At 37.1% G+C, this 14,593-nt stretch overlaps 1 protein-coding gene across 2 annotated transcripts in view; it reads right to left on the bottom strand.

The window, feature by feature from the left end:
* fndc3a (fibronectin type III domain containing 3A) overlaps positions 1 to 14,593 on the bottom strand; it is a 378,322-nt gene that overhangs the window by 194,417 nt on the left and 169,312 nt on the right. For both annotated transcript variants that reach the window (XM_039745857.1, XM_039745858.1), the window contains one exon: positions 4,838 to 4,913. In XM_039745857.1, coding sequence (XP_039601791.1) covers positions 4,838 to 4,913 — 76 coding nt within the window. The remainder of the gene's footprint in view (positions 1 to 4,837; positions 4,914 to 14,593) is intronic.

Genomic DNA, 14,593 nt, shown 5'->3' with positions numbered 1-14,593 from the left:
AAATGGAAGGAATTAGTAAGGATAAGATTAAGCAACACATTGCAAGAACAAGAAATTTACTGAACAGTCATCATCGGTTCAGAAGAGGGAGGTCGTGTTTTACCAACATGCTGGAATTCTATGAGATAGCAACAAAAGGATATCATCATAGAGGAGCATATTACATTATTTATCTTGACTTTCAGAAAGCATTTGATAAGGTGCCACATGAGAGGTTGGACATCAAACTTAAAGAAGTGGGAGATCATGGTGATGTGTGTAAATGGGTGCAGAATTGGCTCAGACACAGGAAGCAGAGGGTTATGGTGTGAGGAACCTTTTCAGAATTGGATGATAAGAGTGGTGTCCAGCAGGGGTTGCCTGCTGTTATTTATAATATACTGTATACTGATATGAATAGAAATACAAATAACAAGCTGGTTAAATTAGCAGATGAAACCAGCGGGGTGGATTGGCAGATAACCTGGAATCCATTGAATCATTACAGAGGGTCTTGACAGCATACAGGCCTGGGCAGATTTGTGGCAAATGAAATTTAATGTCAGTACAGTGATCCCCTGCCTATCGCTGAAGTTACGTTCCAGACCCATCAGCGATAGGTGAAAATCTGCGATATAGAAAGACCATATAAATAAACTTTTTTTTTTTTATAGTTTATGCCTAAAAATACCCTTCCCACATGCTTTAACCACACGTAAACTTATTAAAACACACTTTGTAAACACATATGATATGTGGATGTCGGGCTAAGGATATGAGTAACATCTTTTTATTATAAAACATTTTAATGTTATGCAAGACAAGGCAGTGAGACAGAACAGCAGCTGCTACATGCTTTTAAATGATCGACACGCAGAGCGACAAGCAGAATAGGCATCTTGGCACAAGCAGCACAAAGCCAGTAGCTGATCTGTCCACTTCTGCTTATTGTGCGTTCAGACCCCCCCTTCACAAAGCAAGCAGCATTATAAGTCCCGCAAGAAAGAGATTTAACCACGCCCGGCAGGAAATAAAGGCCAAATATTGTTTTTACAAAAGTTTTAAAGTAAAAATGAAAATAATGCATATGTAACAATTACCAAGAAAATAACAATCTCTTTAAATTGTTTATCCGGTAAACCAAACCCAGGGGCAGGAGAGCGAAGTGAGCAGGGGTCAGAGCCCCCTAGTACTAATAATAATATTAATAAATCCATGATGTAGCAGAGGCGCGATAGCTGAACCGCGATATAGTGGGGATCACTGTAAATGTAAAGTATTACACACAAGAATTAAAAATGTTAGGTTTGATTGCACAATAGGAGGTCTGATAATCAAAAGTATACCTTATGAGAAGGATTTAGGAGTTGTAGTGGACTCTACGCTATCAACTTCCAAACAGTGTTCAGAAGACATTAGGTCATATAGCACCCTGATGTGTAGAGTACGCGTTAAGGAGGTTATGCTCAAGCTTTATAGAACACTGGTGAGGCCTCATCTGTAGTACTGTGAGCAGCTTTGACCAATTTAAGCAAAAGAAGACTATGAGGGGACATGCTTGAACCGTTACAATTATGAAGGGAATTAGTGCAGTGGATCGAGACTGTAACTTTTAAATGAGTTCAACAAGAACACAGGAACTCCACTTTTAACTTCTATTCGATGTGTCTATCTGCCTTTTCATCTCTGTGCATGTTACAGTATATTCAAAAACAGGCATTCACTGATTTTCTTAATATCCTTTTTCAATTTCTTTTTTTTTTTTTTTAAAGCAATCAAGTTTTACAAAAAAAAGAATTATGTTATCGATCCCCACCCTTGAGAGAGAGAGCAAGCCAAGCGGTGTAAAATTTAAGGCTTGTAAAAATACCTAAATCAACAAATTCTCTGTGCTTTATAAACTTATTTCAAAATATTACTGATTAGATCCTGCCATGTTTTGAAAAAGTCTGACAGATCCTCTAACTGAGTATTTGATTTTTCCAATTTTAAATAATATAACACATCAGTTTCCCACTGACTTAAAGAGGAGAGTTTGGGTTCTTCCAGTTTATCAGAATAAGTCTGCGTGCCAACACTTGGAAGCTTGTCTATGCAAGTCTTGTTTAATTTTTTCCATGCAACGAAATTTTGTTGATAACTTTATGTTTACTTGTGATGTTTACCCCGAGGTATTTAAACTGTTCTGCAATGATAAAAGGTAGGGTGTCTAATCTAATATTATATGCTTGAGAATTCACGGAAAGAGTACACTTTTATTCAGATTAATTCTGAGACCAGAGAGCTTTTGAAATTCTGTGAGTGCTGCTAAGACTGCAGGCACAGAATTTTCTGGGTCCGATATATACAGTACCATGTCATCTGCATATAATGAGATTTTCTGTTCCAGTCCTTCTCTGCTAATCCCCTTTATCTGATCAGTATTTCGACAATGTATTGCCAGTGGTTCAATGGCAATTGCAAACAGCAGTGGTGACAAAGGGCATCCTTGTCTTGTGCCACGTTCTAGTTTAAAGTAGTCTGAGCAAATGTTATTGATGCAAACTGAAGCTTCTGGGTTAGTATACAGTAATTTAATCCATGCACAAATGTTAGGGCCAAACCCAAACTTCTCCAAAATAGTAAAAGGTATTTCCATTCAATCATGTCGAATGCTTTTCTGCATCCAATGATAATAATATTTCTGGGGTGTTTGATTTAGTTGGGTAAATTTCGCACAAACATTACAAAGTGTTTCTTAATGCAGAGAACCACAGATACTTGGAATAAGTGACCTAGTAGTGTGATAGATGATAGGACTTTAGGGACTTTCAAAACTCCACTTGATGATATTTTGGAAGAATTGAGTGGATAGGACTGGAGAGCTTTCTTGGGCTAAATAGCCTGTTCTCGTCTAGACTGTTCTAATGTTCTAAAAAAGACTAACTTTGGATCATTTCTTGTGAAATAAACTCCACTTTTAACTTCTATTCGATGTGTCTATCTGCCTTTTCATCTCTGTGCATGTTACAGTATATTCAAAAGAGGCCGTATCAGACATTCACTGATTTTCTTAATATCCTTTTTCAATTTCTGATTTGATGAGACTCTTTCTTTTCTAATTTAAACTGAGATGTTAAAATAGCAGATCCAAAAAAAAAAAAAAACGCCTAACTAGAGGTTGTGTTTTCACATTTCATCGCATCAAGGAATGAAGCCCTCTAATAGACCACTGTGGTAGAATCAGCCTTGTGCTAAAGGTGCTCAGCAGGTTGGTCAGTGTATCATGCAGAGGGTTTGTGGCCTTGTTTATGACAGTTAGTAGCACAGCCATTATTCTCTTTTCTGCTACTGCCTCAGAGTCCAGAGCAGTGAATACAGCAGCGCCAGCCTGCCTTCCTTCCTTCCTGATCAGCTTTTGAAGTCTTTTCATACTGTATCTCCAAATCTCATGGTACTGCCCTAGCACACCACTGAATAAGAGAGGATACTTGCACCGCAGACTTATGATACATAGGCAGAATTAATTTCTTCAATTCCAAAGGCCCTATGTTTTCTTGGGAAATTACAAGAGTCTTTTTTTTGAATATGGCTTCTGCAAAGTGCAGTTGCAAATTACTTGATACTGGGCCTCATTTATTCCCTCAAAAACAGTTTATCATACTACATACAAAGATCTTTACAAAAAGCCTGTTGTGATTACCTACACAATACTAAGTGGAACATCCCTAATAACATTTAAATTTTCATGTCCTCCCAAACACAGGCAAAACACTGAAGCAAGCCCTGTATGATATCTGCATTGTACCAATGCCCTAAGATTATAAACAAATACAAACAAACATTTATTATTAAATTTAAGAAAATCAGCAGAATGCCAACATTGAAAACCTGAACTAAAAACTTACATGGGACGAATTGGACATTTTCATCTATAGGGACTTGACATTTTTACCTACAAGCGAAACATACGGAGCTCCAGTTCCTCTGAGCCTGTCCCACTACAAAAGGCTAGATATAAACAACAGTAAACTCTCCACCCATTCCTTAGAAATAGAAGAACTTGCACTGTTTTATGAACTTTAAATACATAAGTATCATGCACTGGGTGATTATCAACAGTGGGCTTGTGGGCTGTTACAATAACGTTCTCTGCTCACCAGGTTGCGATACATTTTTTGAATTTTTAAAACATATGAGGTCATAAGCTTTCTGTTAAGAGCAAGGCTCTAACCATAGTAGTTTGCGTGTAATCATGTGACAGACAATATATATAAGATGGGCCTGGATTTCAGTTTTACCTTTAAACAAACAAAAATGGGAATTAAGGATAATATATCCAAATTAAATCACTATACTTAATATACTGTAGTACAAAAAATGAAAAATATATATAATATAAGACATCATCAAAAAATCACCCAAGTATGAAAAACTATTGGGGATTGTCCAGCAATTCCCACCATAAGTAACTAGCAACCCACAACGTTTCACCACAGTAACTCAAGACAAAAAAATTTAATTGCATCATGGACACAGAACCAGGCTGGTTTCTGATTTCAGACTTTCGTTCAAAAAAAAAACATGGAATCTGTGAAAGAGTAAAGGGTATAAAAGGAATGAAGTGATTCCTTTGGGAGGGAAGGTAACAAGGTTCAGGAACACATAAAGCAAAGCTGGCAGAAAGCTGCCTGGGGTTTTTTGCTCTGCAAAGTACTCAGCAAAAATATTCTCCCCATAGTATGGATACAAAGAAAATGAACTGGTATCAAGATGATTTTTTTCAACATAAGAGAAGAAAATAGTCTAAAAACTAGAAGTCTGAGAAAATCGTTAATTTTTCATTTAAATAACGCTGCCAATTATTAAAAATGCCTACCTGTAATACACTGGAATTGACCATCTTCTCGTCTTATCGTAAAGGCTTCACCTGGGTTCACCTGTACCAAGATTACCTGAAAAAAGAAAAAAGAAATACTTTAGCATAATTAAGGAACATATCTAATTTTTCCGAGAAAAGGCCTTCTGAAAAAGGTAACTATTAAAATTAACCATTTAAACTATTATGGCAGAATGTCAAGGTGCAAGGGTAGAAAAGAAGCCTCAATTCATGACACTCCCATCACCATATTGGACAGTGGGGACAAGTTCATTCTGGTCTTAGCCTTATCCTTAATGAGGATGGTGACTGGCCCTTAGAATGTTTAATTTGATGACCAGGTGCTTTAGCTCTGTGCTGACCACTCTAATAAACGTTGTGTTTCACTCACACACTGAATGTTGAAACTTAAAATTCTTAACTGTATTTATTTTTCCCACTGCATGCATCATTTTCCCTAAATAATGCATAAGAAATTTAACTAAAAAGAGATCACTATTCAATCCATCAACCTCATTTGTTTTGATAACATCTGAACTGTCCCAATTTCCAGATACCGCTTAAAGGTTTGGAATTTTTTCCAGAATCCTACAACTTTGAGTAAAGAAGCACTTCCTGGCTTCAGTGAAATTCATTTCATCTTGAATTTCCAAAATGCACTTCCGGTTAATTTCCAATCAATAAATTCCAACATATAATATTTGTGGGCATAAACCTTTATGAAAAGTGACAAGTATTAAATAAACAAATATTAGATAACAGTAAACCTAAAAATGTAAAACTCTACACAATCATTCAGCATAGCCACAAGATAAATATTATAGTATAGGTGGAGAAGGAGAGAAAATCAGAGAAGTGTACAGTTCTGTCTGATTGTGACACAAAACTAAACTCCGTAGGAGCTGCCCTAATTGCTAAAACTAAAACTAATACATATAAAAATAAAATAGAAATGTCTTTGTGAAATAAAAATTAAACTAAAACTAAAAATACACAATGAAGGTAAACTAAAACTAAACTGAATTTCCAAGTAAGGTCAGAAAAATTTAGAAATAAAAACTAATATAAAAAGGCAAAACTATAATAACCTAATAGCTGTAACAATGAAAAAAAAAAATAATAACTATAAATATAGTAAATGTATTTTGTATTGCAATTACTGATTAAAAACTATTAAAACCTATAAATACAGTACACGAACATTTACATTTCAGCACATATATTATGTGAGAATATATGCTATGTCTGTTTTTTTTGTTAGAGAAATCGTGAAAACTACTTTTTTTTAATTAAGCCTTGTTTCAGATAGGTACATTAAAGAAAAAAAAAAAAACAATATGACAACTTGTAATTATCAGAAGTATTTTATTTTATGCTGTATGTATTATGAATATGTATGTTTAAACTTATTTTAATATTTAAAGTATGTATTTAAAGAAAAATATATTTATTTAGGTATTTTTATGATCACAGAACAACAAGACTAGAGAATTTAATTTTGCTAATAAAAAATAAAAAGTTAATATCTGTGGTCTATAGTTTAATTATACAAATACCAAAGGTAACACTTTAATATAAATCATAAGGCTTCTATGCGTCTGGATATGCAGGAGCTTAGCGTAAAACACATTCTTTAAAAAAAAAAGAAAAAAAAATTGGAACTGACCGATCAATCGACATGTAATCTATGATTGGTACCAGCCTTAAAACAAAAAAAAGGCCACCCTAATTTTATTAAACTCGGCACAGGTAAATGCTACAAACGGGGCAAAGTCACACTCATCATCATTGAAACCTTTAACAAGCTAGAGATGCAATTCAAAGTTCATGGTTCTCACTGATAGATACATTAGGTAGATTAGAGAAGTAGTTCCCTACCATCTCTATGCCCTGAACCCCTAGAAAATGTGTGATTTATGTTCACACCCCCTACAAAAGTAGTAGGACATTTGAAAATGAAGTCAAATTTCTCATTTTAGAACCACAAATTGAACCACATATACAACTGCTAGTGAAAATATTGAACACAAAAATTAAGTTTTAACCCTGGGCATGAAATTAAAATAAAAATTGAGCAATTTACCTTTAGAAACCTCAATAATTTTGAAAATGTGTACCCCATGAAGCTTAGACACTCAAGTGACTATTCGGGGGTCTGGAACGGATTAATTCAATTTACCTTACTTGTTATGGGAAAAATTTGTTTTGCTACTCATCACTTTTGCCACTCATCGTGCCTTCTGGAACAAATTAACAATGAGTACCAATGTACCACTGTATACTAAATACAAAATCAACCACTAAAGTGCAAAACAAACCTTCAATCTAATCACAAAAATGTTTTCTAATTAAAATATTCATACATTTATACATTAAGGTTGACAACAGAACAACCAGATTAATTTATATAAAAACTAGGGGGTTCGCCCCCTGCTCACTTTGCTCGCCAACCCCCACAGCCTGTGCTACGCGCCAGCCACTTCGCGTCTCTGCCGCCTGCGTTGTGAAGAGGGGGGTTGAACACACCCCAAGGAGACACGGTCACTCCTCCGAAACCCCCTCTATTTTTTAACCTCCTCTTTGCTCAATCTGCTGCTGCTGCATCTCGCGCCGCTCTTCAAACATTTAAAAGCCTGTACAGCAGCTGTCCTACTCTTTGTCTTTTATTTCTGGCCCCGGGCATGGTTAAACTTCTTGGCACATAGTCTCGTCTTGCGGGGTGTGAGTTCTTGATATTTTTTACATTATAATTTAAAAACGGATTAAGAATCTGAAAATCTAACAACATCACATTAAACTTTGATAAATTCTGAAAAGAATGATACCAAACATATACAAACCGGATTCCAAAAAAGTTGGGACACTAAACAAATTGTGAATAAAAACTGAATACAATGATGTGGAGATGGCAAATGTCAATATTTTATTCGTAATAGAACGGAGATGACAGATCAAACGTTTAATCCGAGTAAATGTATCATTTTAAAGGAAAAATATGTTGATTCAAAATTTCACGGTGTCAACAAATCCCAAAAAAGTTGGGACAAGTAGCAATAAGTGGCTGGAAAAAGTAAATTTGAGCATAACGAAGAGCTGGAAGACCAATAAACACTAATTAGGTCAATTGGCAACATGATTGGGTATAAAAAGAGCTTCTCAGAGTGGCAGTGTCTCTCAGAAGCCAAGATGGGTAAAGGATCACCAATTCCCACAATGTTGCGCAGAAAGATAGTGGAGCAATATCAGAAAGGTGTTACCCAGCTTAAAATTGCAAAGACTTTGCATCTATCATCATCAACTGTGCATAACATCATCCGAAGATTCAGAGAATCTGGAACAATCTCTGTGCGTAAGGGTCAAGGCCGTAAAACCATACTGGATGCCTGTGATCTCCAGGCCCTTAAACGACACTGCACCACAAACAGGAATGCTACTGTAAAGGAAATCACAGAATGGGCTCAGGAATACTTCCAGAAACCATTGTCAGTGAACACAATCCACCGTGCCATCCGCCGTTGCCAGCTGAAACTCTACAGTGCAAAGAAGAAGCCATTTCTAAGCAAGATCCACAAGCTCAGGCGTTTCACTGGGCCAGGGATCATTTAAAATGGAGTGTGGCAAAATGGAAGACTGTTCTGTGGTCAGTCAGTCACGATTCAAAGTTCTTTTTGGAAATCTGGGACGCCATGTCATCCGGACCAAAGAGGACAAGGACAACCCAAGTTGTTATCAACGCTCAGTTCAGAAGCCTGCATCTCTGATGGTATGGGGTTGCATGAGTGCGTGTGGCATGGGCAGCTTGCATGTCTGGAAAGGCACCATCAATGCAGAAAAATATATTCAGGTTCTAGAACAACATATGCTCCCATCCAGACGTCATCTCTTTCAGGGAAGACCCTGCATTTTCAACAAGATAATGCCAGACCACATTCTGCATCAATCACAACATCATGGCTGCGTAGGAGAAGGATCCGGGTACTGAAATGGCCAGTCTGCAGTCCAGATCTTTCACCTATAGAGAACATTTGGCGCATCATAAAGAGGAAGGTGCGACAAAGAAGGCCCAAGACGATTGAACAGTTAGAGGCCTGTATTAGACAAGAATGGGAGAGCATTCCTATTTCTAAACTTGAGAAACTGGTCTCCTCGGTCCCCAGACGCCTGTTGAGTGTTGTAAGAAGAAGGGGAGATGCCACACAGTGGTGAAAATGGCCTTGTCCCAACTTTTTGGGATTTGTTGACACCATGAAATTCTGAATCAACATATTTTTCCCTTAAAATGATACATTTTCTCAGTTTAAACTTTTGTTCCGTGATTTATGTTCTATTCTGAATAAAATATTAGAAGTTGGCACCTCCACATCATTGCATTCAGTTTTTATTCACGATTTGTATAGTGTCCCAACTTTTTTGGAATCCAGTTTGTATATGTAGTTTTTAAAACAAGCTTGATTCAAAGCGTGACATAAAATCATTGCACTTAAAGTCTTAGGATTATATATATATATATATATATATATATATATATATATATATATATATATATATATATATATATATATATATATATATATATATATATATATAGAGATAGAGAGAGAGAGATAGAGAGAGAGAGAGAGAGAGAGAGAGAGAGAGAGAGAGAGAGAGAGAGAGAGAGAAGATATAAATATATACAGCATGTATCTACATTTTACCATGAAACCCATTTATTAGAGACAGCTTGATGTTATTAAAGTTAATGAAAAGATACAACAGCAAATAGACAGACGGGCACGCAGACAGCTTTTACAGAAGATCTTTAAATAAATACATAAATAAATGGAAAAATAAATTCATTAATTCAAAATAAAATGTATTAACAGAATTAATCAAGCAAGTCGCCTCTATACATGGTATAAAATACAAGGGTAACTTTTTTAGAATTCAAGTTATTATGCTACCGGTAGTGTACTAGTGTTGAAACAAGCAACACACTAAACTCTCATGGCTCATGGCCACAGAAATGAATGTGTGATACACAGCAGTCTCTGTTCATGTTTTATGAAGATGCACATACCACTAATTACATGGAACTGAAGACCTGATGGAACAAACTGGCACACCTGTACAGTGACATCTTTTTAAACAGTTCTTTTATAAGAAGATCTTGATCATACTTTGTGAACCTCTCTTGCTAAATAAATCTTAATGTGGAGAGGTTCATTAATATTTGACATTACAGTGTCTCACATAAGGGTTTTAAGAGCAAGACTCTTTCCTAGTGATTATATTAGCACAGGTAACTCCAGTTTTGGTGTTATACCCTGCCTGCGCTGCCTCAAAAGTATGCATATTGCAGTCTCCTCAGGTAGCCAATTAAAGGTGTCATTTTTCCTTTGCTTTCCATTGCAAATGAGCACACAGTAATAATTGCATGCAAATAAGGTAAGAAACAGCTAACATATTAAAATGTTCATTTGCTGATGCCGCCACCATTAACACATCTTCTAATTAAATATTTACAAAAACTAATAAGCAGGTTTAAGAATGTTATTAGAAATGAAGAGTTGAAAGATTACAAAATATCCAGTCCTCTAGAGCAGGAATGTCTAAACTTAGATCCTGGACGGCAATAGAGGCTACAGATTTTCTCTCAAAACTCTCTATTAGTAACTAATTACTGCTGTAAATGGAACATATTTTTTACTTTCATTTTAACTAACCAGCTTTTTAAGATTCAGAACCCTTGTCTCTTTTTTCTTTATTCAGGAAAAAAAGATGAAGCCACTTTGGCTATAAGGACTAGATTCTGATACCCAGTGCTTTAGAACCAATTAAATATTTTACCAGCAAGTACAATAAATACTGTTAGATATTTTCTAACTCAACAAAATGTCAACAAGCACATTTAATTGTCATAATCCATTAACCACAAATACTAGTTATTGAAACGGTCCAGGTTGGATTCTGCTGCCACAACGTCCTTCAACCTGGAAACGCTGATAACATGACTGGGATTGAGTCGAACCCCAAAGTGCAATGGTACAGAGCAGTCAAATTATCCATAAACACAGTGTTCACAAATGTTGAAACCAGTAATAAATCATTAAAACCAACCATAAATCCATGTACACATCGGGTTCTTTTCTTTCTTTTGTTTTTCCTGGCAGCCCAGTGTATCTTTCTCCCTTATGTCCCAAGTTCATCCCATCGGGTCTTGCAACTGCTGAAGACTCAAGCAGCTGCGGCCCCCCCTCCAGCGCTCTCGTCCCGACAGCCTCTTTTAGCATCTGCTGTGACGTTCTGAGCCAAACCTCAGGCTTTCACTAGGAACCCTTCAAATCCGCAAGATCCCAGGGAGGCTTCTCAATCACCCCAGCTTCTCCAGACTGATCAGCAGGGGAGCGCCATTCCCATCGCAGGACTACTGACCACTCTGCCTTCTCTCCACAATGCTGACTCTCACTTCTGATTATGTCCTTCCTTTTTTCAGTATTCTTTTGTCTGTGCATTTTTATTCCCCTATATGGTTCCGTGAATGTGTCATTCTAATTAACGGTAAGCTGCAAAATGCCAGTGTGGAACAGCTGAACTAATTAAGTATTCAGCTTGCCTTCCATACTGCATACCCCACAGTCGCCCACCTCCACAACTGCACACACACACCCACAGAGCCAGAGTCGCACTGCTTTTTAAAAACTTTTGCGGCCACAGACCACCATTTCATCACAGTTACTAATTAGCAGTTTGGTTGGAATGAAAGCCTACAGGAGGTGAGACTGTGCAGTGCCAGGACTGTCTAAGCCTATAATTAAATTACAAATGAAACGATTCCATTGGCAGATGTTCGATCTGAAGCAGTATGAGATTTTCTCACATTATTTGACTGAATCACAGCCAGATATTACGAGTTCCAGGGAATGGTCATAGTTCTCCTAATATGGCCTCCATTTGCCATGGTGGAAACCAAACTATATTTTAACTTATTTCACCAGTCCTTTCATTTATTTTTTGAATGCTCTAGGTTGAGTCTGATAAATGTGAGGATGTAGGTTGAGTCTGATAAATGTGAGGAAGGCCAAGTTGTTCTCAAGTTCACATTAGGTCACATTTGAAATTACAGAACCACATGCATGGTGGTGCAGTGGATGTTGCTACTGACATACAGATTTATTCTCCCGAGTTTGAAACCCAAGTAGATGTCCATTTCAATGTCTACATGGATGTTCTCCACCTTAAACACATAAGTTAGGGTAAATGGTGATCCTTTACTCTCCTTGTGGTCATGGGTTTTGGGTAATGACTAAAGAAAGATCATGGGCAAAAGCAGCCAAAATGAGTTTTCTCCATTGGGTGGTTGGACTCTCCCTTTGAGACCGGTTGAGGAGCGCAGACATCTGGGAAAGGATCAGCGTACAGCTGCTGGTCCTCTGGATCAAGAGGAATCAACTGAAGTGGTTTGGGCAGCTGATACGGATGCCACCTTGTGGAGGTTTCATGCACACAATAAGCTGGGAGGAGATCCTGGGGGTAGACCCTGGGCTCACTGGGAGGATAATATCTCCCAGATTGCCTGGGTACACCTTGGGATCCCACAGTATATGTTGGCTAATTTGGCTGGGGAAAGGGATGCATGGGCCTCAATGTTAAGCCAGTTTTCTACGCGAGCAAGTTTCGGATAAGCGGTGGAACATGAATGATGAATGAATGAATGAATGAAAGGCAATTCCAAATTGACTCTATGATGGACCGGCACCGTACCCATGACTGCTTCTTGCCTTGTGCCCAGTGGTGCCATGGTAAGCTAAGGCCCTAGGCTTGGCGCATTGTGCTTTGCACAGACCACACTCTTTTCCATTATATTGTGAAAGTCCATTAAGTAGCTTATAATGCTTTAAACAAACAAAAATTAAATCTTTCCAAATTAATGTAAGTGTTATCACTGCTCCCTTACTGTATATTAGGTCTTTTGCTTTCCTATTCAATGCCAATTTTCTTTTCACCCAATAGTCTTATCTTACAAAATCCTCAATAAAGCTATTACTCCTTTGAATTGGCAACTTTTAATACATTTTAATTGCTTTTTACAGAGGAAATTGCTAGCTTACCCTTCTAACCCTCTAAGTAGCACCTTTGAGCGTCAACTTTGAGGCATGTTTAAATCACACTGATTATTCTGTGATCTTCACGTTCGATTTTAATTGTTTTCCTTTTTCTCACTGATAATGTTGACCTTGTGACCCTCAATGTAACTTTTTTTAATTAGGTGAACAGAACTATGGGAAATTCTAAACGATAATTCCATGGATTTTGGAAATATTTTCTACAGTTACAGATGACATTGCCAGACTTCTAAAAAGAAATGTTGTGCTTAAGTTCCTTCGTGACAATTTCATAGAGATTTCTGTCAAGCCAGGATCATTCACAATTTAAAAAATGTGACTTTCAAAGCTTCCGAACACATTAAAAAGACAATATGGCAAAAAGAAACGATGCTTCGTTGAGGTTACAGAGGACAGCATCTGGAATACAACTGTATTTTAAAGCAAAAATCTTTAACTAGATACCAGCTGTTTGAGAATGCAGTCTGACTCAACAAAAACATCTCTGCTGCCGCACGCTTCACTACATTCTAGCCATGGCTCAAAGGCCTCCTTTTAACTGAGTGGCTCCCAGACATCTTCCTTCTGGTGCTCCCTCTGCCTAGATCTTCTTAAATACTTTTTAATGTAAAACAAGAAATGACTAATCAGCTCCTCACTTGCTTAATTAACTACGTGCAGCTGCAGAAATGTGTTTTAAGACTGGAAGATTTTGAAGCATAAATCCAAATTTAATTAGACTTATAATAAAAAAAATTTAAAGTTGCCATTAGTAAATCAATAAGTCTTCAAAAAAACAGAACTTTTAGTAAACCCTACAAAAAATATATTTACAGCACTGTTGATTTTTTAATTGCTGAAAGAAGCCCGGGCACTGAATTATAAAAAAGATAAACAGTTATTGTAACAGCAACAATAACAACAATTATTATGTGAGTAAATCAAAAAATAAAGGCAATTTGAAAATATTTCTGTAACCACAATGGACAAAAGCTGACGCAATACAACACATTCACAATGGCTTATGGGTAGTCTGAACACGCACAGCACTCTGCCATTAGTCTAGTTGAAGCCATGGTCAAATGAACATGGACTCACCGCAATGGGATTGCACCATTGTTGAACAACGCACCACAGTGAGATTTCACTGGGGGAGTAAAACCTGCTGAAATTCACAGAAGGATGTCAGCTCAGTACGGAAGTGAAAACAGCAGGACTCAACGAGAAGTTTATGAATGGGTAGAAAGGTTTAAAGTGGGAAGAACAAGTGTAACCGACGGAGCTTGAGCTGGTCAACACTCCATGAGCACATAATCCCACACGCACATGGTGAATGCCTTCATCAGAGAAGACGGACTGATCACGTTATGCGCTGTTGCTGCACATTTGGATATCAGCTATGGATCTGAACCTGCCATAGACCATGATGAGTTATGAGTGTTGCTGTCATCAAGGATTTGATTATCATTATTTCTTTCAATCAGGTTCATATTTGGAGGAAGTGTTGTGTTCAAATTACATTCCGTGTTTGTCAACCGTTGTAAAGATAACAGTTTTCATTCATCGAAGTGTTCACTACCCAATTCACACTATTCGTGAATCTAAGATATTTAACAGGCATTCCCGGTATTAACTTGTAGATTTGCCTGCGAATATTTAGCGTCAGCGTGTC

The sequence above is a fragment of the Polypterus senegalus genome, chromosome 2, assembly GCF_016835505.1.
Source record: "Polypterus senegalus isolate Bchr_013 chromosome 2, ASM1683550v1, whole genome shotgun sequence".
Lineage (NCBI taxonomy): Eukaryota > Metazoa > Chordata > Cladistia > Polypteriformes > Polypteridae > Polypterus > Polypterus senegalus.
This window is presented reverse-complemented; position numbering and strand designations above follow the sequence as displayed.